This window comes from Lutzomyia longipalpis, chromosome 3 (assembly GCF_024334085.1).
Source record: "Lutzomyia longipalpis isolate SR_M1_2022 chromosome 3, ASM2433408v1".
In the NCBI taxonomy this organism is placed as follows: domain Eukaryota; kingdom Metazoa; phylum Arthropoda; class Insecta; order Diptera; family Psychodidae; genus Lutzomyia; species Lutzomyia longipalpis.
In genome coordinates, this window is record NC_074709.1 from 16,631,854 (window position 1) to 16,654,583 (window position 22,730).

The window sequence follows — 22,730 nt, forward strand, 5'->3', positions numbered from 1 at the left end:
TCTAGCGTTGCTCTACTTCGCCTAGGAAGATTCAGTTTATTAGTTTTCTTTGTCAATATTTTTTTACTTTGTAATTAATTTTTTTTTTTTGCAAAAATTTAACTTCTCAGACTTTTCATTAAACTGTCCTTGGAATGTCCTCAAACAACAATGACAATTCGGCGAATTTTCCGTGGACTTCCACACCGAGCAAAAAAGTTTATTGGGTGTCGATCATTTGTCGTTAGAGGCCGATTCGGGGATTTCCTGTTTTTGTGGTTTTATTTGCAACCATCCTGCAGGGATTTTCGTGAAAAATGAGCCGAACGTGTATCCCTTACATTTCCACGCTATCATTTTCCATATCCTCACCAACTGTTGCTGTTCCGGCGGAGAATTGTGTTGAAATTCCGTCTGGTGCTTCGTCTGAATCTGTGTTCTTTCAAGATGGCTCCTGGATATTCAAACTTGAAGATTTCCTGGATGATGTTGATTTGTTTTATCAGACAAATGCTGAGAAACTCCCTGACCCGGGAATGAATGAGGATTTGATGTTTTTTGATTTGATCCCAAACGAGACGGATGATCAAATGGTGAGGAAGTTTCCTTCCATAAAGGAATTTTTTTTGTAGAATATTTGAAATTTCAGGATACTTTTGCAAATCCTTCGTCCTGGTCAGTGGAAATATTCGATGAGAACACTATGACTATGGTTACAAAGAAGAAAGACTCCCCGAAGAAGTCTCAAGGTACACCAATAAAGAAGAATATGCAGAAACAGATGAAGCCATGGAATCACGCTTATATGAAGCAGAAGATTCAGAACATTGATCAGGAATTTTGGCGAGTCTTTGTCCTGGGACATCCACCGACTGATCCCAAGAAGAATACCTTTCCGTGCGATTCACCAGGATGTGGCAAAATGTTCAGGTCTAGGGCTGCCCTGAAGAAGCACACATACATCCACGGACCACGACGTCACGTCTGTGGCAGGTGTGGAAGTGCCTTTAAGGAAAGGAGTAAGCTCAAGAGGCACAATCTCGTTCACACGAAGGAGAAACCCTTTTTGTGCAATCACATTGGTTGCGGGAAGCGCTTCTCGTTGGAATTCAATCTACGCACCCACAAGTTGATCCACTCAGGTGAACGTCCCTACAGATGCCCCTTCCTAGAATGCACCAAAGCATTCACCCAGTCTGCCAATCTCAAAGCCCACATACGCAGTCATATTCGTCGGCAGGCATTGATGGATGACACCAAGAAGCAATCCGAGCCCAGTCGACTCAAATCTCATCCCAAGAATCTCCAGTACAACATCCAATTTAAGTAGGAATTTTTTTTATTTCAATTATTATTCATGCTTTTAATTCCTTCTTGTGCTGAAGAGGGTAAAATTAAAGAAAAAAAACTTCCTGTGTAAAATAGAAGAAATAAAAAGAAATATTTTTGCTAAATTATGCAGCTTTTTTATTGATTTTTTTTTTAAACTACATTCTCTGGCCAGGGTTGGTTGGATAGGAAACATCCTGAACAGCAGCATTGCCCTAATTCACGAGGAAATTGCTCTAAATGCATTTTTCGGTTATTGACCTGAACGAAGAAGTTTTGCAAGGGGCTATGTAGTTCATGAAAAATATGTCCGACATGGGAATTATTAGTGAATTCGTCTAATCTCTTTTAGTCCCTTCCAAATACTATTGAAATTGACTGAATATTTTTAATTATTTTACACAAAAGCTCTAAACTCTTTGACTTCGTTCTGACTCATGACAGAGCTATAAAAATACTCCTGACCAAATCAAAACATCGATGGAAAATTCAATAAACAACCGAAATTTTACAAATCACTAACAAATCCTTTTTGTTGAGTGATTTTTTCTTGAATTCCTGCAAGATTTTATTATATTTTTCAACGAATAAATAACTTTTTTATTTTTTAAATTCTCTATTAAAATTTGTTAGGTACGTTTTTCTTCAGACCTGAAGAATGATACATTTTTCACCGAAATAAGGAATTAAATTAAATAAGATAAGTCGTCGGAGGCCGTAAAGATTTAAAATAAAAACTGCAAATATAAAAATTAAATATAGCATGGATGGAACAGTATAAAGCGAAAGAACGGTAAGTTAAACTTACAGGCTGTGATTCTTTCTTTGTCAGTGAAATGAGAAAAAGACTGAAAATTGAGGATGGGCAAATTTTGAGGAAGGCTTTCTCGCGCACCGAATCACAGCCAACGCGAAGAAATTTTGTTAAAAGCCTTAATCGTGGTGTGCGTTGGCTGTGATTCGGTACGCGAGAAAGCCTTCCTCAAAATTTGCCCATCCTCAATTTTCAGTCTTTTTCTCATTTCACTGACAAAGAAAGAATCACAGCCTGTAAGTTTAACTTACCGTTCTTTCGCTTTATACTGTTCCATCCATGCTATATTTAATTTTTATATTTGCAGTTTTTATATATTTATCTTTGCATTTTTATATGTATATATATAATGTATATTATTTATGCATTTATATATATTTTACTTTACTTTTGTATATGTATATATAAAACGCCCCGCTTCGCGGGGCGCTGGACTTGAATAACTTAAGACATGACATCTAAACTTTAAAAAGCGATATCTCCGGAACGGCTACATAGATTTTCTTCATTTTTGGCATGGTGTTAGGTATTATAGTCAACTATAACATATCAAAATATGAAGCGAATCTATAAAGCGGTGCTCGAGATATTCATCGAAAACTCATCGAAAATTTTGTTTTCGATTTTTGGCCCTCTAGCGGTCACTTTTGAAACTTCTGATGTTCTAGAGAGTTGTAGGGTTTGTTGAGATCTTTCATTTGAGCCCGGGTTGATCAAAATCGGTCAAGCCGTTTTCGAGTTATGGTCGATTTTCGATGAAAAATTGTGGCGGCCATATTGACTAAACGGCTTGACCGATTTTCGAAAATGAGGCATCGTTGGAAAGCTCTTGATGGCCTCTACAACATATCAAAATTTCAGATTTTTAGCTATTACAGGGGCTGAGATATATTGAAAACAAAATTTTGAGGTTATTCAAAATGGCGGACGCGGGAGTGGGGGGTAAAATTTGACGTCATAATCTGACGTCTTCCAGTCGACTTTTAAACTTTGCCGTTTACCGCAAGTCTCTATCTATTACCGTTCTCTTGTAATTTAGCAAAAGGTTCCGGACGGACGGACGGACGGACGGACGGCCGGCCTGCCGGAAAAAATTTTTTGGCGCATACGTTTTTTGGAATGTGGGGACCCTAATTCGTGCTCATCCCAAGTTTGAGCCCGATCTGACGACTTTCGATTTTGCTCGGTACACAAAAGCTGTGTCTGAAAGAAACACAGCTAAAATATTGGTCTCATACTTTTTTCCCTAAAAAAAGGGAAAATTTTCAGTCTTACCTACTAAAAACGTTAAAGATTTCTAAGACTCTAAAAGTTTATTTAAAACCATTCAAAATAGCAAATTAACAACATTTTTAATAAATCATCTCAAGAATAAATTAATATTTTTTTTACATTGTTGCATGCAATTCTCATTTGTTGAAGAAGAGATTAAACTACTCTGCGATGCCTTTTGCTTGCCATAAGAATGCAAATTTGCGGGGCAGATTGATAAGACTTTTGTTAACAAAATTGATAAGACTCTGAGCTCATCGAGCATGTTGGTGTGGGTGTTTGTATGTTGCGAAGTTAAATCTAATAATTTTTCCAGTCTCTCATATTTACAAAGAAAGCTTTGAGAAATTTGGATGATTTCTTGTGGAGGATTTTAAATGATTTTCAACGGATTTTTCTGGTGTCTCTTGATTAAATGATAGCCCCCCTTCCCGTTCGCTGTTTGATTTCTTTCCTCCCAAAAAAAAACGTGTATGTGGGGCCACTTTCACTACGGCAGCGTCTGGGGAATTGGTGGCTCACTTGTATGTGCGGAGGAGCATTTTTTTTTGGTCGTTGTGTGGAAGAGTGTGGAGGAGCTTTCTTTTGCGCGCACGCGTCTCTCTGAGAATCATCGTCGTCGTCAGAGTGTGATGGCACACGAGTAGCGCGAGTGAAGCTCGGGCAGTTCTCACAGATCCACACCTCATCGGCCGGCGTCAGATGACCTTGCCGTGTCCTTGGATTGACATCGACAAGACACTCGCGGAGACACCACACAAGAGATTGGCTTGTGGGCAAAGAGCAAGACTTGTTACTCACAAAAAAGAGCCAAGAGATTGTTTTTTTGGAACCCGGAGTGCATCGCGTGTGAGTGAATTCCGCAGGCGCCTGAAAAAAAAGTCCGGACTGTGTGTGCCCCAGCAGTTCCCAAGTAAAAGTGTGCCCCCATTTGCGGATGCAGTGACAAAGAATTTTTTCCCGGAGGGTGTAAAAGTGATAACGCATTCACGGAAAATTCCTGCAGGTAGTGGCTCAAAAGAAGAAAAAAAAAACGGGGGGACCCCTCTGTGGGTGAATCTTGGTGCCCTCTGAATGCCCCAAACTCCGCCAAACTCTGTGCATAATATTTCTTCAACATTCATGTGTCCTAATTGAAGGTTGTGTGTGCGCACGGTGCAAAATTAATTCAATGATCCCTTCTCATTCATGAGATTCCACCACAATAATCTCCCCATTTTCCTCCATCTAATTCTTCCTTTTTGAAGCTGCTGAAGAAGAAGAAAAAAAGAAAACAAATTAATCCTTCGCAAATCATTCAGAAAGAGAGTTAATTTTGTGAAATTTATGAGTTCTTTTCGCAAATAAAATTCTGCATCTCACAGTAATGGCAAAAGAAAGAGAACAGTGTTGTGTGGCTATTTTTACACACACCTTCCTTCCCAAAGAGAAAATCTCTTGCGTGCTGCTGGTTGGACAATGTTTATGGCTTTAAAAAAAATAGCAAAGCACATGATTAAGAGATTTATTCTGTATGTTCTGCATTTAGATTTTAGAGCGCAACAATTTCACCAAACACCCCCAACTCACATTTAAAGAATTAATTTAAAAAAAACTCCTTTCTCTCCCGCGCGTGGTAATTTCGCGGAATTTTTTCATTGACTGTGGAAGAAGAAAAAAAATAATTTTTTGTGAAGAAGAAAAATGAGTTTATTTCTTTCTTCAAATTATGAAAATATTTCTTCTACTAAAATGAAAATAGAAGAAAACAAGCAAAAGATATCAAAACTGTAAGAAAAAACCACAAACATTCAGATTTTTCTATTTTTCGCATATTCCTAAATTCTTGGATTAAATTATTAGGAAAATAAAAATAACGAGGGCTGCATTGTAAAACCGGCTAAGTCGGTTCGGAGCTCATACTGACTTAGCCGGTTTTACAATGCAGCCCTCGATAAATTCTTCTTAAAGCTTCTAAAAAGCTCCGTGACAACTTATTTCACTTTAAAATTGAGGAAATTCCTATGAATGAATAATGAGGCCTTGATTGGAGCAAAAAATCCCATTAAACCTGTAAAGTAATTAGTTAAAAGGATTTTATTAATTTTTTTATGTTTTAATCGCAAATGATACCTACACAATACCAAATAAAAAATCAATAAATCCTCTAAAAAAATCATAAAATATTTCAGAAAAAATCAAAAACTTTCTAAGATCAAATTGAATAATGCACAAAAATATAAAACACGTATATTTTATTCAGCTTCAATGCTTCGAGAATTTCTTAGATTTCTTTATTTCAAATTTCTTAAAGACGATTTATAAGATATATTAATCCTTAATCTTTTTATTAGAATTTTTGACCTTTATTTTAACATTTGATCTTTAATTTCTTAATAACGAACATTTTACTTTATTTAAAATTCGTTCTGAATATCTATGAAAATATTAATTTCTCTACCAAGTTTTCTGTGGTTGAAAATCTTTAAACCTCAATTTTCTCCCAGAGTAACGCTCTTTTTTTTTAATTCATTCAATAAAAGGTTCTCATTCTAAATCTTTTCTCGGCTTTTCTTCAGATTTTTTTTTTAAATTTTCCATCGGGGCGTTTCGATTCTAATGAATAGGGGAGACCGGGGCTAATAAAGTCACTTAAGGGTTTGGAAAAAGCTTAAAATATCATATTTCCTAGCTAGATAGAACAAAATGATCTGAGAAAGAGTTATAGGGCAGTTTTCCTAAAGAAATGAGCAATACATTTCGCTTTATCCGTTTGGGAAATATGATATTTTGAGCTTTTTCTAAACCCTAAAGTGACTTTTTTAACCCCGGTGTCCCCTATTCAGGTAAATTTAAAAATTTTTGAAACTTTATGATCATTTTATTTGATTAATTTTCGTTCGAATATCTGGGTAAAAAATTGAACTTTCATTGATTTGTCCAATTTATAGACGTTAAAAGCTAAGAATAAATTTTAGTTTTCTTTACAGAATTTCCTTAAACAATTAACAAATTTATTTTATTTGGTTTAAAGGTGTAATTCACTCAATTTATTGTCCAAAAATCCCCTATTTTAACAGAAAAAAAATAATTCTATCTTTTTTTTTATAAAAGTCCTTCATCAATTTTCCATAATATCCTTTTATAAAATATGTAATTTTTCAATTTTTTTTTGCTCTTCATCTCATTTTTATGAATGTCCAAAAGAAAATCAAAGAAAGTGAGAGAAAAGCGTAGGAGAAAAATTGAAAAATCCCTCCCTGGGTATCTTTCTCGCGCGATTATGCCAAAATTGAGGGTGAGAAGCACAAATAAATGTATCTCGCGCCGAGATTACGTAGCTGTATTCTTGTTAGCAGCACAATTACCCATTAGATAAGAGCTGTGAGAATGTACCCGAAGGTCCGCTTTTGCCCACTTATCGAGTGGGTGATGACACGGAGTTCAAGTTTAGAGAATGGGGCACGCGATAAGGGGTCAATTTTGCGCAGCGCCACAAAAACCAAAATATTTATTTTCTGCACACACACTCAAGTCCCCTCGTGGGGCCCCCTCTTTTTTTCTGCACCTTCTTCCCTGCCCCTGTTGCCCCCTCATACGGCTATTTTCGACATTTTGCCTTATCACACTCATAAAATGTGATTAAGCTGCGCGCGCTTCGCCATGTTTTGACTCTCTGTATCAGTTATGAGGGGAGCCTTGAGAAAATGCATTGAATGGATGACCTCCTGATGCTTCATGATTCAAGATTTGCTTTTGCATCTTCTTATTTCTTTCTCTCCTGACTGTCTCTTCTTCTCTCCGGGTGAATTGGGTGTAGCTCCGGAACGGGGCAAAAGTGATGCAAACGTGATCCAGGCCGAAGAATTCAATCAATGAGTGCACCTGAAGAGCAACGGGAGAACATTGATAAACCCTGCGGATTGCTCTCCCTCATTCCACTCGGGATGTCCTGCCGTGGGCGTGCTGAAGCCTTTGCGCGGCGTCTCCAGTCTCGGCTACGAACGTTGGGAGTTAATGTGAGTTGCCTTATTTTCTGTGGCATTCCTCGTATTAATTCCTGCTATTACTTCCATTTTTCACAGGGCCATGAAGATCGCGAGGATCTCGATGAAGCAACAAATCACACAAATAGCTCCTGGAATGGTGGTCAGAGTACCCAGGAGGTACTCACAAATCTCTCTGATGTCCTCGGAGATTCCTTTGACACCACCACGGAGCTCGCAATGGAACCCGAAAGCCCCGGAAGCCCTGCAGAGGAATGTGAATACACACGACTAATTGAAACAGCCTCAGCCACACCACATGATGGTGCTGTGGAATCGGGATTTGTCTGTGCCAGCCCCATGTCTCCGGGTGGCAGTGTGAGCAGCTTCAGTTCATCCGATGGGACATTCTTTGATCCTGACAGTGATTACTTCGACTGCACGGATTCCTCACAAATGGAAACCACACCACCCGTTCTCAATGGCCACGAGACAGATAGCCTATCGGATTCTCTGCCTCCATCGCAGACTGACTCCAATTCCACACTAACTGAATGCCCAACGTCAACATCCAATAGCACACTCCAGGAAGTGCTGGAAATGCCACCTCTCACGGCTGATGAGCCCCCCGATGAGTCACAACCAGACGAGGATATTTCCCACACCGAGGAATCCTCGACAAATGGCACGCAATTCCCAAAAGCCGACAGCCCGGATGAGCGTCCACAGCGTATTCAGCGCAGTTCATCACTGAAATCCGGAAAGACCCCACCCGGAACGCCGGGAATGAAGAAATTCGTGCGATTTGCGGATGTTCTGGGGCTAGATTTGGCTGATGTGCGTACCTTCCTCGATGATGTCCCACGGATACCAACGTCAGCTTTTGATGACCTGGACGTGGGTACGTGTGCCGAGGAGGTTACCCTCACACTCGGCCCACGCATCGACAAAGTCCTCGTGCCACTCTTCCAGCAACCGAGTAGCCTCCCAAAGTTCCTCGATTTGGTGCGTGAGCACAATGTCTTCCTGGAGAATGCCGCCGTAACGGATGCCTCAACGCTCACCATTACCGGGTGTGTACGAGTCCGAAACTTGGACTTTCACAAATCCGTCCATGTGCGCTACAGCACAGACTCCTGGCGTAGCTATGCAGACCTCCAGGCAACGTACGTGGATAATTCCTGCGATGGCTTCTCCGACAAATTCACCTTTATCCTCTTCGGGAATGCCCTGCAAGTTGGCCAACGAATGGAATTGGCCATACGCTTCCAGTGTCACGGACAGCAATTCTGGGATAATAACTACGGCTCCAACTATTGCTTCCAATGCCTCCCAGCTACGACACTCACAACGCGAACGGCACCAAAACGACCCGAACCGCAACAGGATGAATCATGGGATGTGTCTTTCTACTGACGCACAACGAATAGATCGAGAAGTCGTCGCTCCCCATTAGATGCCTTGCTGTAAGTTGGGGGCGCTTTATCCACGAAAGAGAGAGAGAGAGCAAAGGTCATTTGTCTGGGTATTTCTGGTCATTTTACTACAACATTCTTTTGGTGATATTTTGCGAGAAAGAAATGAAATTTAAATCTCTTTGATTTCTTCTGACAAATCTGTATAGTTTTATATGAGAAAAAATGTGATATAAGCTGTCTGATGTACTGCTGATTGCGATGAAAAAAAAATGAAAATAGGGAAATTTTATCATTTAATTGAAGATCAAAACGGTTGGATTTTAATGAAAACTTTCCAAAAGAATTAAGTAAAATGAACTTTATTTAGTTTAAATATCCTTATAAAATCCTTTTTTGCATACTTTTAGGCTCTCTTATTACACATTGATAACATTTCTTTTGTCTTTTTTATTAAAATTTGAAAAATTGAATGAAGAATGCACTGAAAAGTTTCCAAACATCGAATATTAATTCTAATTTCAGAAGCATTTTCATTATTTTGCAAATTATTGAAGAGATAATTGGCTTCAAGTGCAACCAAAGTGCGCCTAAGTATATGCAATCCTCATGTCCCAATTTATAAGCCAGACAAATGACCCTTTTGATCAACAAAATATCTTACATAAAGCCCTCAACTTCCGCGGGAACTGCCCTCGGGGGCGCCTTCTTGAGGCAATTTGCCAAAAAAAAAACAATACAAATACACAATACAATAAGAAACAAACGTGTGGCCAAAACAAAAATGAGGAACAAAATAGGGAAGAAAATGACTCGAGAGATTCACGACGGATCTCAACATACCGACGGAATCTCCCCGCAGGAAAAAAAAATTCTGTAGCGTGCCAGGAGGGCACAATGCCTCGAAAATAAATGTTGTGGATGTGCCAGTGAGGATAAGTCCACGTGCGGAAGCTCCCACATCGTGTGGCTGTTTGTGAGCTTTTGTGCAACAATAACAAATAACAAAAAAAATGTGATAAAATTTCGACTGAAGGGATCAGCAATGATTGTGTGTGTCCTTAAATCACTCGACTGTGGGAGCTTCCGGAAGAGACATTCCACTGGCACATCCAAGGCGTGCAAGGGAAGAGAGTTTAACACAATAGAGTGTGTTTCGACTGTAAGATATAATGAGAAGAAGAAAAAATCACCTGAAGAATCAAAATATCAGTAGCTGAAATGTTTTTTTTTTCTCTCACTGTTTTCTAAGAAAATACAAAAGATTTTTTGATGAAAAAAAATTGTTGGCAGATCTGTTTTTTTGTGGAGAGAGGAAATAAAGTGTAAAGTAGATGATGTTATTTGGGTGATATTTTTGTATAGATGTGCGGAGATTCATTGAAATTTGTGTGAGAGTTCACAGAGACGCGCCAGGAGACCCGACATCTGCACCAGGGAATTATTTCCATCGACAATCTTCATGTGAGTCTCCCCAATTTCACGGATAAAATACAATTTTACCTTTTCATCCAAATTCATGCGTTTGCTCACACGAAAAATATTCCCAATGATGTCCTCTGCTGAATAGCCGAGCTTCCAGAGCTTTGCCATAATTTTGTACGCCTTGTGGATGTCTCCTTGGCTGCAGTGCTCAAGCATTTCCTGCACTAAAATTGGATGCGGTTCATCGCACACCTTGAACACATTATCCGGTTTTATGCTTCCAAAACCATTTGCCGTTGATTGAAGATTATTCAGAGCTTGCCTCATGTCCCCTTGTGCAGTGAAAACGATCGCTTCGAGACCTTCTGCCGTGTATTCCAAACCTTCCTGCTGCGATACCTACAAACAAGAAAACTCCGTTTTTTTAATTGCAACCTCTTTTCCCCCAGAAAGAAACTTACTTGAATCAATTTGGCAAGGATTTGAGCATCTGATAGCTTCGTGAAGCGCAGCATGGCACATCGAGACTGAATGGGTTCAATTATCTTCTCACTATTGTTGCACGCCAGGGCAAACCGCGTGGTACTGCTGTAAATCTCCATTGTTCGTCTCAGTGCCTGTTGTGCCCCCTCCGTCATGCTGTCTGCTTCATCGAGAATCACAATCTTCTGTCGCGACGGCGGCAGGGTCACCTTCTGCTGAGCAAACATCTTAATCTTATTCCGTACAACATCGATTCCACGCTCATTTGAAGCATTAAGCTCCAACACAGCTTCCCGGAAGCTTGCACCAAGAAGTATTCGTGCCAAGCAGAGGATTGTTGTTGTCTTCCCAACTCCCGGAGGTCCCTGAAAGAGAAAATTTATGAAAATTCACTCATAAATTTGCTTTCTCAACCCTTCCTTACCGCAATAATAATATTGGGAACATTTCCTTGGGTCGCAAAGATTCCCAGGCGACTGACAGTGTCTGCATTCCCTACGATATCCTCGAATTTTGTGGGACGATACTTTTCAATCCTGCACAAGAGGAAAATGTGAGGTTATGTTTCGACCGGCTTATTCGGCTTATTAAACTTTTCGTATTTTTGCTTACCATGGCAGATGCTTTTTCTGTGAGGGCTTCACCGGAGGAGCCTTTGATGTCGATGGGATGCACTCCATATCCTCAGAAGGCATTATATTTTGAAAAAATTGTAACAGAAAGGACAGAAATCTTTGATGAAAAACAAGTAAACGCGCGCGTAAGCTTTGTGATGTGTCGATAGGATCGATAAAAAACCTATCGATATAGGCGATTGAGTTTGAGAAATTTTTTTCTAATTCTCCTTCATCAAAGCTATCTGCAAATGATAAAAAAATAACTTAATTTTTTAATTAAAGAGATCTCCGCGGCCGTAAAATATTTTTAAAAAATAAAAAGATCCTAAAAAATTCTGCCTGAGAAATTCAGATTCCCCTATTACCGCGGAATGTCCATGGATTTTTCCGGGATTCTAATCAGCTGACAAAAGAACTTCCGCGCATGGGAGATATTTTGGCGCCTTGAGAAATTTCTCATGAAGTGAGGTTATGTGTCTTTCGTTTGCAAAATTTTCCACACAAATTTTCCGTAAAAGTATTGATTTGCAGTGCAAAATGCCACCGATAAGTGCAGTATTGATTGATTTGAGTGGTACACTTCATGTGGAAGATGATCCAACGGAAAAAGCTGTGGAAGCTCTCAAGAAGTACGTTAAATGCATACCGGAAGTCACGGAATTAATTTGCAAAACATTTCACAAATGTTTATTTTTCTTCCTCTTTAAGGCTCCGCACACTTCCTGTGAAAATTCGCTTCGTGACAAATACCACAAAGGAATCTGGACAGACACTACATCGAAGACTCGTAAGGATTGGCTTTGAAGTGGATTCAGGGGAGATTTATAGTTCTCTCAGTGCAGCTGCTGAGTATGTGCGGAAGCATCAGCTGAACCCACTGTATTTACTCTCTCAGGACGCTCTGAAGGATTTCCCGGAGGGGGATAAAGAGAAATTAGATTCAGTTGTTGTGGGACTGGCTCCTGAAGAATTTCACTATGAACAACTCAATAGAGCCTTCAACCTTCTACGTCCGGGTAATGGAAAGCCCCTCATTGCTATCCACGAGGGTCGTTACTACAAGAGATCCGACGGTCTAGCCCTTGGTCCGGGATGCTTTGTCAAAGGACTCGAATATGCTGCTTCAACGAAGGCTGTTGTCGTGGGAAAGCCCAATAAGTACTTCTTTGAATCCGCAATTCCAGGGAATATTCCACCAGAGCAATGTGTAATGATTGGGGATGATGCTGTTGATGATATTCAGGGTGCCATGAAACTCGGCATGAAGGGAATTCTCGTGAAAACGGGAAAATATCTCCCAGATACCGAATGCAGTCCTCCCCCCACAGCTGTTCTGGACAATTTTGCAGCTGCCGTGGATTGGATTGAGGAAAACTTGATGAAGAAGTAAAATGAAGGACTTTCTCTAAAGCTCCTCCGGATACGCACAAAAAAACCCATCCATACGAATTTACCCCCTAAAGAAGAAAATTGAAGGCAACGTTTATTGACCTAAAATGTGATTTAATTGTATTATTATGTGGGAGTGTTTTAGCACACAGTACCCAATAGAATTATTTAAACATCCGAATTTTCCTTAAAAATGCTCAGAAAGCTCAGAAATAATAGTGCAAGATTTACAGAGAAAAAAAGCAAAAGAATTAAAAATTATAACTGAAGAATGGTTTATATCAACTTAACTTAAAGAAAAAAGATCAATAGCCTAATTTTATTGTATATAAGAGAACTTTTAACATTTCCCTCAGACTAATAATCAGAGAAATTTAATAAAAATGTTGAAAGTTACGCAAAACCTTCACAACGTCTTACTTATCAATGGAACATGAAGAATCTCAAAAATTCGGATGTTTAGAGAATTTCGAGGGACACTGTTATTATCCGTGTCATCACACTGATAACGTCACTTTGTACTGCTTGTATTTTATTGAGAAAATCAACTAGCGAAGAGCGAGCATTATGATAGTGGTAGAAAAAGACCTCACAAGCGACTCATGGGAATTTCTAAGGTGGGGCGAGAATTTTTATTTTATTTTCCCCATTTCTTGTGTCTTTCTGTATTGGCTCTGTGAGAATAAAGAATATACCAGTAGAAATAAAATTTAGTCTTTCCTGTGGAATGTGATAAGTTGAGAGTTTTTGCTTTTTTTTTGGAATATTCAACAGTTTTTGCTCAATTTTTTAGTAGCCTGATGAAGAAATTTCCATCGAAATCGAAACGTCTGTTAAGAATTAATCCCAAAGTTTTTTTTGTTTTAGATTTCTTAGAGTTTCAACTCTGAATGAATTAACATTAAATTGAAAGAAGTGTAGAAGTACTTACAGCAAGAGGAGCTCCTCGTTTTACCGAAACAGTGTTCAATTGAAGTTTAATTTTCCGGTTTAAAGTGACCAAATTAAAAATTTAGAAAAGAAGACATTCTGAGGAGGAGGGAAGACAAGAAGAAATAAATCAACATGTCTAGAGACGTAGCTACACATCAGGATGATGATGAAGTCACATTCACTTACTGGAGCCTCGAGAGTTCCCTGAAAGTCGCCATATCTTGTGCAATTATCCTCACAACACTGTTAGGGGTTTGTATCTACTTCCTCATTCACGTGCGACGAAAGAGATCAATGAAGAAATCATCATCTATCCCACTTAATACCACCACCATCAGCAATAGTGGGAGAACCACAGAAATATCCACAGTGTCAACAACTTCTCTCTGGGGAAACACTAAAATTTAATAATTTTGTATGTTTTTTTTGTTTTGCCCGCATGCAAAGAGGGGCAGCATTTTACAAAAAAAAGCATTGAAAATGAGATTTTTTTTTTAGCTTATTCAACTTTCACCATGAGAGCATCCCAATTGATGTTCATATTGTAGACTTCCTCCTCAAGCCAGAGATGGTAATGCTCCTTAAAGTCCTCAGTCAGCTCTACATCGTCGATACTGTATGCTGCTGCAGTCTGCAAGCAACGCCCTTGATTCCCATACAGACTACTCGCACAGAATTCAATCACCCAGTCAATATCGATCATATCACCCTGCCCAGAGGCACCGCGATTGCTTCCATTTGCCCCCGGTGAAAGGTACCGACGATTATTGAATCTATCCACGCACGTACGGAGGGTGCACTCTTCAGCTTGAAAGTCCCACGGACGAGCATCGAGATCTTCAGGAGAAGAAATAAACGAGATAAATAATTTTAAAAATCTTTATAGATTTTTTTAAAGAGAAAAATAAAAAAAAAATATATTTGAAAATGATTAAAATCTGACCAAATTCATCGAACTTCGAATTTAAACAATGCATGATTAGTCAATACACAAACGTTTTAATCGATTACGATTGTATTTTTGGTTTATTTATTAAGTTTAAAAAAATATAGAGAAGACAGAAAACTATTCAATTGTTTATTTTTAGACAAATAGATAAATTAAAAACAAAAAGTGATCAAAATCTGATTCTATACCGTCGATTTAGCCAATACAAAAACCATAAATAGAGTTGTTTTGATTGATTTTTTAAAAATTATTTATGGAAATTTCATTTTTGAAGTTTTTTTGTTATGAAAAATGACTTTAAATAAAAATTGATTAAAATTTTAAAAAAAAGTTCCATTATAGATTGTCTTTCTCATAAATTATTTCAATTTTTCTTTCAAAATTATTGTTCTCTAGCTAGAGCAGGGAGCAATGAAAGGGGAAAAAAATAGCAAACTTACCATTTCCAAAAGCCCAATCGTCATTAAGTCGATGCCTAACTTTGGAGTAGATTGCACTAATGGTCTTCATATTCACCTTCCGCCACTGTCGCCCCAAATACTTTGTTTGAATCTTCAGCAACTTCAGCACATAGAGCTGCATTAGCCCATGCCGTACTTTGAGCGTTCGCTTGAGAATTGGTGCTGATTTGAATACAACCAGCATCATGATGCGTGAATGTTTCCACTTAATTAGCTTATTGAGTATGCGCAGGAGGTTGATGCACGAGAAAATGTTGCGCCAGGAATATGGAGCTGAGTCCCCAATGACCATACTGTCAGAATTAAGTTCCGGCTGCTCTCCAATGACACATGCTGGGAAATCCATTATTGGGATGGTGTTCTTACTCCCTACATAATCCGTAATGTTTTGATTGAAGAATTTCAGCACGAGCGGAATGCAATTTGCAAAAACAAGATGTTGCGACATAAATTCAAATTGATAAATATGATTAATTTTGAGATGCTTCAAGTAGAGCAGAAGAATTGCCGAAACGGCCTTTACGATGATTTCCTTGTGACGATTCACATCAATTCCCAGCTTTGTTGATTGCGTCACAGTAATGCTGAAATGTTTAATTTTAGAGATAAATAAAAAATCTATCAGAAGAGGAAAAGTAAATAAATTAACAGAACGTACGGCATTGTTTCAGGAAGAACATCAGCCATAATGTTGATACTTTCAGTTTTAGCCTTGGATGTTGGTGCAGCAGCCAGAAGGATCTTGAGGAGAGCAATCATGCACTGAGGGAGATTGGGAAGAATTGCTTGATAGAGTATTTCCGCGGGAGTCATCTCAATCTCCCCTTCAGACGTCGACACGGGATTCCGTGCAATTTCCTCTTCCTTCTTTATCTGCACATCTGCCAGGCTGACGTAAATGTGCTTCTTTAGTATCTTCACACTCTCAAGGATTGGCTGCGGCAGCCCAGCGAGACTCCCTCGCTCATCCGGAAGCGAGAACCCGATAAATTTAGTCCTGGACACAGTGAGGAACATATCAATGTCCTTCTGACGCACCTTCGGCGTCCACGGGAGTCGACTAGCAACACGCAATTGTGGCTCTGGGCTGAACATCCAATCGGGCTTACTGGAATTCCCCATTTTCGTATCAGCCCCATTGCCCGTGCTCGATGTGTCGGAATTCAGTGATGTGGGATCGTCATAAGTGCGATAGTACTCCGAAATTTCCTCCTCACTCTCTGACTGTGGCGTCTCTACGTCCATGTTGATCTGTTCCTGCTCATCCAGTGAGCTCTGCTTCATCAAACTCTGTCAATCCATTCCGGGAATTTTTTTTAAATGTTAAAAAAATATTATAAGAAAATCTTCAAAAATAAATCTTCAAAAAAATATTTTCTAATTTCTATTCTAAGATTCTCTATTTTATTTTTCATCTATTTTTTTTATCTTCCATGTTTTCTATTTTTTCTTCTTTTCATTACCTTTCTCCTTGCGGCTCGATTTTTCCCACCCTTCACCCCATTTCAACATGGAAAAATTTAGAGAAAATTCTATTTTTCAAATCAATAACTATAATTTTAAAAAATTCTAACAATTTTGCCTATTTTTTTTTAACTTTTTGTGAATATTTTTTTCTATAATAAAATATAATTTATATTAAGAGATAAAAAATTACAATAAGCTGAAGCTTTTCAAGAGGCAACTTTATATCAAAGAAAATTAAGAATAAAAAATACAGCGGTAAATGCTCTGCAAGACAACCAAGAGTGATATAAAAATATTCAAATTTCTACACCTAATAAACTCCCGCAACAACTTTTTGCAAACTTTTTTTTATAAAATAATTTTTTGTCAAGTTTCATTGGAAAATGATTTTTTTTTGTACATCTAATAGACTATGATAATCGACATATATATAGATAAAATGATTATGACCACGAAATGCTAAAAAAAAATCATTACACTAATGAAAAAATAAAACCAAAAATTCCCAAGAAGCATTTGAAAAATAAGAAACTTTATATATTTTTTAGGTGTGTGTATTAGCTTTTCAATGATTTATAGTTCGATTGTCGAACAGTTTAAGGCAAATGGGTATTTAATAAATATTATATTTTTATTTAATAATAAATATTAAATTTTTATTTATATTTCTTCATTAATTTACTTTGCAAGAGAACAAAATAAATTAGACTCAAATGGATGAATGGTTTGTATATTGACTAAATTTATCGACAAATCGATGATTTTTAGCTGATTTTGTTTGCTTTCAAATTAATAACTTTTAAATTTATTAAAATGAAAGTTTACGTATGGAATTAAATTAGGGCTTCAAGAAGAAATTTTAAAAAAATTAACTTAATAGCATCTTCAAAGTAAGAATAATTTATGGTTAGTGTATTAACTATATTTATCGACATCGGTTTATTTAAAGAGATTTAAAAAAAAATGGGAATCAATTTACGAATATTTCTCAAATGCTCGAATTTTCCTGGGAACCATTGGTTTGTTATGTTTAGAATAAAATAGACGCATAATATAAAAAGTGATCTATTGCAAAAAGTTAAATATATTGTTAATATATAATATGTATAAAAATTGCAGGCATGTCATGCCAAGGCATTTCTATATAGAGAATTTTGTAATAAAAATAATGATTTTCTTTCTTTTAATTGCAAAAATGTTTTGTGAATCAAAAAGGATGCAAAAAATAGTTTTTTTTTAATTTTTTGCAAAAATAAATAAATTTTTCAACCTCTAAAAAATTCTTACAGTCATCCTTTTTAATTCACGAAATATTCTTAATGATAAGAAATGTATGTGTGTGTGTGTGAAATGTGTTTTAAGTGAAAGGGAAGTAGTACAGGAAATTTGTTAATTTTTTTAAAGAGCGACTACAGTGTTGTTTTTTTCTTTCAAGTGTACTTTCCAAATAGAGAAGGGACTTTTCTCAAAATATTCTCACGTGTCTCGCAATGAAAATAAATAAAAAAAGTCCAACATGAGGGACAGATTTTGCAAAAAAAAATACTGCACTAAGAGAGGAGATAAAGTGAAAAATATTTAATGATTGGTGTGAAAATGGAAAAATCTACAGCAAGGAGTGATTGAGATTTTTTTCAATGATATTATGAAGGAAAGACTAACAAAAATCCACAAAAAATGCATTTAAATACTTTTTTTTAAAAGAAAAAAATTCCAAAAAGGAGGATAGGGCAGTGAGTGAAAAAATATTATTGAGAGAGTTCAGTGAGAAAATTATGGGAACAGAGTGAATTTTAAGTTTTTTCGAATAATTTTTTTAAATAAATTTTTCGAATTAAAAATTAAAAACTTCAAAAAATTTTATTTTGCTTTAAAATTAATACAAAAACAAAATTGTTTCTTTAATGATGAAGGGTCTTTTTTTTATTGATAAGCGGGTATATTCCCATAATTTTCCAAAGATTCTCTCAACTTCAAAAAACTTTTCAAAAACTTTTTCCTTTTCCATACTCTCTCGTCACGAAAACACTGATAAATGAATTTTTTAGGGAATTTTCTGGTCCTAAAAAAACATTTTTGGGGGTGAGAAAATGAATTTTAAAAAAATATAAGAAAAAAATGAAGGTTTCTCATCTTATTTACGGTACAATGACTTATTTTCACAATCGTAATGTCATGTGGGTGTGAATTTGCCATTCGCCAAAGAAGAATTTCAGCTAAAAATTGCAATTTGAAAGAGATATAATTATATAAAAGTATTGTAAATGAATCTAAATTTTTTTCAGCCAATTTATAAAATTCAGAAAAAAAATTGTTGTTATTTCTGAGGAAGATGCAGCAAAGAAGTTTTTCATTGGAATTTCTTCTTCACTGTACGTTCCTAAATAATCTTCTTGGAGAACATATAAAATTAACAAACTTGATTTTTCAAAACTGCAAACAGAGAACTTTTCAAAGAAATAATTTTGTAACTTCCAATGTAAATGTTTTTCTTTTTTTTTTTCTTAAAAAGTGAACTTGTTGGTTTTTTTTTTAAGAAAACAAATAACGTTTCTTCAGCGCAATTGTGAGAATATATAGAGAAAAAAAGTTGATTAAGAAAAGTGTAAAATGGATAGATAGGAAAAACTAAGAAAGCATCTCTCTACCTCTTGCAACATATCGTTCGTACGTACTCGTCTGAAAGGACGATTGCGCTTTGGATTCTGATTGTCAATCATATCAGACGCAAGGGCAGGCGGGGTGCTGGCCCGCATTGTCTTGCCCACCTCCAGGGTATCATCCGTCATCGGTGGCAAACCCGCTTTTTTGCGGTATTCATCTGCAGAAGACAAGAAAGTACATGAAATGAGACTTTATTTTTAGGGGAAGGTTTGAAAGTTATTCTTTGCATACTTTTTGCCTTTTTGAGCGTTTCCATGCCACCAAGACTGACCAGAGAAATCTTCCAGAGGAGCAGCAGCACTTTCTTCATGGGAAAGTGTGGTGCTGATCCACTGCAGAATCTCGTAATCATCACTAAGAGCTTTACAATGAGGATTTCGTCGTCAAGTGGATTCACTGAAAGGATAAGATAGAAATTAAAATAGAAAAGACAATCTCTGTTGAATAAATTGAAAATAAAATCAACTTACGGAGCTCTTGTCTGAAATTTTCAACCACATGCTTGTATTCCTCGAGTTCCCCAGTCATCTCATTCCGGATGACCTCTGTGATGATGTAGAGAACTGATAGAATAACACGAAGATCCACAGAATCCGCCAAGGAGACTGCTACCTTCCTCATAGCAACATTAGCAGTTGTTGCATTCCTTCCAAACGGGAGAAAATCAATCAGAGTGGGATAAAAAAAAAGGATCAAATAATAATTCATCTCTACTCACTCTATCTCAAGACTCAGAAGTTCCACAAATATCGAAAAGATTCCCATCTCATACAGCAGCATTACATTACTTCGTGCCATCTGTTGCTGTTCACTGTCCGACTGTACCTCAGCCCAGCATCCCTGGGCTAGGTACAGGATGCACCGAGCAGCCTTCATGCGTACACTCTTTGTTGACATGTCCAACTGATCCATCAACTTCAAAATAATTGATTTCTTTTGCTCGTCAGACAATTTCTGCCAACTAGGTGGGAGATTGAAGGACTCCATTTGATCCTCGAATGCCTTAACATTCCGCGAGAACTCAGGATGCTCTGTGTAGCTGTAGAGCTCTGCAATTTCGGCCATATGGCCATCAGTATCATCGTAGGTGAACACAATATCCGGACAATCTTGATTCTCTGCATTCTGCAAAAAAAACACAAATTTCACATTTTGAACATATTCCACACGCAAATTTTCACTCACATCATGCAAATCATGCTCATAGAGGTTGTTCATGGACAACATATCGTCCGAATTGCCCATTTTCACCCCAAATTATTCACTTTTTCCGCACAGAACGAATTTCTTTTTGTAGAAAGTGGAAAATCAATACTGTTATTGTTCCAGAGGTATGTCACGGAATCCTGATTCTCCTGAATCAGGAATTAATAATAATCTCCTGCTATGGGGTAAATTCTAATTTTAATTCTTACGCTAAAATTTTTCTCAGACTGCAAAGACTACAAAACATTAAATTTGTATATAAATTCTGATAAGAAAATCCTTTCGTATGCTCAAACATTCGAGAAAAAAAAGAAAGGTTAATAAATAGGTAATATGGAATCACAATGTGAATCTGATTTTCCAAGCAGTGTTATAACCCCTCGTTGTTTGACAGTTGGTGTGTGAAAATTTTTTTGTTGGTGCTAATAGAAAAGAGAAAAAGTTAAATTGCGAAATAAATAGGAATATTAGGTGAATTATATGGATGTTGTGTAGTTAAATGAGCAATGCTGTAAACAATCGTGCAAATAGTTAAAGTGGAGACTGGAGGTAAATGCCGCAAAATACCCGCGATTCCTCTCTTATTTACATAACAGGCTTTCCTTTTGCTTCTTTCTCCCCATGTTATTGCTTAAGCTTTTTCCCCCAAATCTTTCCACTATTTGGTGCTTTTAGACACCCAATGGGCTACAGAAGAAACTGGAGGTGATGGATGAATGCAAAAATGGAAGCAGGACAGTGCGGATGTGAAGAAATTAATCGATGTTGTGTGATTGACCTGCTTTTCTCGGTGGAAGAAGAAAAATCCTTGCATTGTTGATTTGTATTTTCCAGGAAATTTGGGTGGTTTTCCCACCCTTTTGCTGGACTTAGAACCCACGCATAGTTGGGGAAAATCTTCCTTGGGGCGCCCGAGATGTGATCCAACGCAAATTGGTGGCTGACAATCGGGCTCCGCCGTACAAAGCGGGTGCAAAATGTATTGAATGGTTATTTTTAGTGCGTGATCCAAAAGTGTTGAGTGGCAAAAAAAAAAGAAACAAGAAGAGATCTTCTTCAGCTATTTTCCAACACCCTCGTTCTATTTACACATCCCACTTTGCGATAAAAGTCCACTTGAACGTGCAAATCCGCGGGAAGGTTGCGAAATCACCGCGATGGACAGCAGATGAAGACCTTGTGGAAGCATTCTGTTGTCCATTTTTGGGAGCAAAAATGCCTCTGTTCCCTCTGCTTTTGCCAAAAGGTCAGTAGAGAAAGCAAAAGTGTCTCAAAAGATTTATGAGCCTTATGGGAGGATCAGGTATAATTTCTTAAGGAAAAAAATTCCCTCGAAATTTGGATAAAGGGATTTTTTTATGTTGTAAGAAGAATTTTCTTACACACCCCTCCTCACCTTTCTGACCTCAAACCCATCTCTGTGGGATTCACGAGACACTGCACGAGGAAGCTAAAAGAGAGCTGTTGGATAACCAACCGACAGTTAAAGTGTGAGAAATGCATCTGAAAATAGAAGCACAAAAATACATCAATTGCTTTGCAGTCTCAATAATCTCTGACCTGCTTCGTATCCCTTCTTCTCTTCTGGGACGACTCTGAGGATCATCCATATCCCTTCCAGAACGAGCACAGCGAAAACAAGCGAAAATGAGTCCAAAGGTTTCTCGTAGCAAATGAGGCACATGATCACTCAGAATTTACCTTTAGCTGTTGTTGCATGAGTCCCCACACGTTTTCATCACTCATTTTTTGTTTGCTATTTCTCTGTAAAAGTTTGTGTTATCAATACCGTCGAAGCTTTGTGTTCTCCCCCTCAATTATCACCTGCGGATTAAATTTTGCACCAGTTGGAAGCAGAGAGTTTTAACGGATTGTTTTTTTTTTCCTGTGTGTGCCTCAACAGAAAGAGCTTAAATCAATGATTCCCGCCGGACAGGGCGGAAGTAGTGGGACTGGTGGATTTGAAGGAAGTGCCCTGAGTCCCCTAACGCAGACAACAATCAAGAAACATCTCCCGGGATTGCCATCGAAGCGTCTCATTCAATCCGCCTCATTTCACGTAGTTCAAAAACGGGATGCAGAATGCCTCACAGGTGAGTTTCCAATTTGTGTTGAAAAAACAAAAACCTTTTGGTAGATCAATTAATTCCAAAAGATCCCTACGTGAATGTGGAATTTCGTGCGCCCCAAAAAGCTCGCTCTCTGTGAAAAAAAAATCAATTTAAGCGCATGACCTCGGAATAGAATAGAATAGAATAGAAAAATATCGATCTCCAAAATACTACAAAAACGCAAAGAGAGAGAAGTTGAATACACTGGGTGGGCCACCCCTTTACCCTGCACCCACACACAAACTATTACA

At 37.6% G+C, this 22,730-nt stretch overlaps 6 protein-coding genes across 9 annotated transcripts in view; 4 read left to right on the top strand and 2 right to left on the bottom strand.

Moving 5' to 3' along the window:
• Positions 1-15: 15 nt before the first annotated feature.
• Positions 16-2,019, top strand: LOC129793407 (zinc finger protein 2-like). The gene is made up of 2 exons (XM_055833407.1): positions 16-572; positions 629-2,019. The coding sequence occupies exons 1-2, from the start codon at positions 297-299 to the stop codon at positions 1,307-1,309; spliced, it is 957 nt and encodes a 318-aa protein (XP_055689382.1). The 5' UTR covers positions 16-296; the 3' UTR covers positions 1,310-2,019.
• Positions 2,020-4,007: 1,988 nt separating this feature from the next.
• On the top strand, positions 4,008-10,117 carry LOC129793446 (glycogen-binding subunit 76A). Its single transcript, XM_055833450.1, has 3 exons — positions 4,008-4,400; positions 7,194-7,392; positions 7,459-10,117. The coding sequence occupies exons 2-3, from the start codon at positions 7,249-7,251 to the stop codon at positions 8,773-8,775; spliced, it is 1,461 nt and encodes a 486-aa protein (XP_055689425.1). The 5' UTR covers positions 4,008-4,400; positions 7,194-7,248; the 3' UTR covers positions 8,776-10,117.
• On the bottom strand, positions 9,984-11,465 carry LOC129793447 (replication factor C subunit 2). The gene is made up of 4 exons (XM_055833451.1): positions 11,295-11,465; positions 11,107-11,218; positions 10,661-11,047; positions 9,984-10,598 (listed from the first exon to the last, which is right to left on the bottom strand). The coding sequence occupies exons 1-4, from the start codon at positions 11,375-11,377 to the stop codon at positions 10,152-10,154; spliced, it is 1,029 nt and encodes a 342-aa protein (XP_055689426.1). The 5' UTR covers positions 11,378-11,465; the 3' UTR covers positions 9,984-10,151.
• A 225-nt stretch (positions 11,466-11,690) lies between these two features.
• Positions 11,691-13,397, top strand: LOC129793450 (haloacid dehalogenase-like hydrolase domain-containing protein 2). Its single transcript, XM_055833465.1, has 2 exons — positions 11,691-11,928; positions 12,008-13,397. The coding sequence occupies exons 1-2, from the start codon at positions 11,771-11,773 to the stop codon at positions 12,687-12,689; spliced, it is 840 nt and encodes a 279-aa protein (XP_055689440.1). The 5' UTR covers positions 11,691-11,770; the 3' UTR covers positions 12,690-13,397.
• A 609-nt stretch (positions 13,398-14,006) lies between these two features.
• On the bottom strand, positions 14,007-20,545 carry LOC129793449 (striatin-interacting protein 1 homolog). Of its 2 annotated transcripts, none has more exons than XM_055833463.1 (8): positions 20,348-20,545; positions 19,881-20,287; positions 19,633-19,808; positions 19,394-19,558; positions 19,174-19,319; positions 15,690-16,321; positions 15,011-15,615; positions 14,007-14,458 (listed from the first exon to the last, which is right to left on the bottom strand). In XM_055833463.1, the coding sequence occupies exons 1-8, from the start codon at positions 20,405-20,407 to the stop codon at positions 14,121-14,123; spliced, it is 2,529 nt and encodes an 842-aa protein (XP_055689438.1). In that variant the 5' UTR covers positions 20,408-20,545; the 3' UTR covers positions 14,007-14,120. The 2 variants fall into 2 exon arrangements, with proteins under 2 accessions (XP_055689438.1, XP_055689437.1); XM_055833462.1 differs by having other exon boundaries at positions 19,147-19,319; positions 20,348-20,543.
• Positions 20,546-20,755: 210 nt separating this feature from the next.
• LOC129793448 (trafficking kinesin-binding protein milt) overlaps positions 20,756-22,730 on the top strand; it is a 28,865-nt gene continuing 26,890 nt past the window's right edge. The window contains exons 1-3 of one of the 3 annotated variants that reach the window (XM_055833458.1): positions 20,756-20,917; positions 21,005-21,614; positions 22,272-22,461. In XM_055833458.1, the coding sequence (XP_055689433.1) occupies positions 21,537-21,614; positions 22,272-22,461 (268 nt within the window). In that variant the 5' untranslated portion in view covers positions 20,756-20,917; positions 21,005-21,536. Of the gene's footprint in view, positions 20,918-21,004; positions 21,615-22,271; positions 22,462-22,730 lie in introns of those variants that run through there. The other 2 variants (XM_055833460.1, XR_008750919.1) reach the window with 2 other exon arrangements.

Bases quoted from the DNA above. Each gene is read 5' to 3' on its own strand.
- LOC129793407 (XM_055833407.1), top strand. From the start codon at position 297: ATGAGCCGAACGTGTATCCCTTACATTTCCACGCTATCATTTTCCATA. The intron at 573-628 runs GTGAGGAAGTTT...TTGAAATTTCAG, and splicing joins ACGAGACGGATGATCAAATG to GATACTTTTGCAAATCCTTC.
- LOC129793446 (XM_055833450.1), top strand. From the start codon at position 7,249: ATGAGTGCACCTGAAGAGCAACGGGAGAACATTGATAAACCCTGCGGA. The intron at 7,393-7,458 runs GTGAGTTGCCTT...CATTTTTCACAG, and splicing joins TACGAACGTTGGGAGTTAAT to GGCCATGAAGATCGCGAGGA.
- LOC129793447 (XM_055833451.1), bottom strand. From the start codon at position 11,377: ATGCCTTCTGAGGATATGGAGTGCATCCCATCGACATCAAAGGCTCCT. The intron at 11,048-11,106 runs GTAAGGAAGGGT...TTTCTCTTTCAG, and splicing joins TTCCCAATATTATTATTGCG to GGACCTCCGGGAGTTGGGAA. The intron at 10,599-10,660 runs GTAAGTTTCTTT...TCTTGTTTGTAG, and splicing joins TCCTTGCCAAATTGATTCAA to GTATCGCAGCAGGAAGGTTT.
- LOC129793450 (XM_055833465.1), top strand. From the start codon at position 11,771: ATGTGTCTTTCGTTTGCAAAATTTTCCACACAAATTTTCCGTAAAAGT. The intron at 11,929-12,007 runs GTACGTTAAATG...TTCCTCTTTAAG, and splicing joins GCTGTGGAAGCTCTCAAGAA to GCTCCGCACACTTCCTGTGA.
- LOC129793449 (XM_055833462.1), bottom strand. From the start codon at position 20,407: ATGGGCAATTCGGACGATATGTTGTCCATGAACAACCTCTATGAGCAT. The intron at 20,288-20,347 runs GTGAGTGAAAAT...TTTTTTTTGCAG, and splicing joins ATGAGCATGATTTGCATGAT to AATGCAGAGAATCAAGATTG. The intron at 19,559-19,632 runs GTAAGTTGATTT...TTATCCTTTCAG, and splicing joins AAATTTCAGACAAGAGCTCC to TGAATCCACTTGACGACGAA.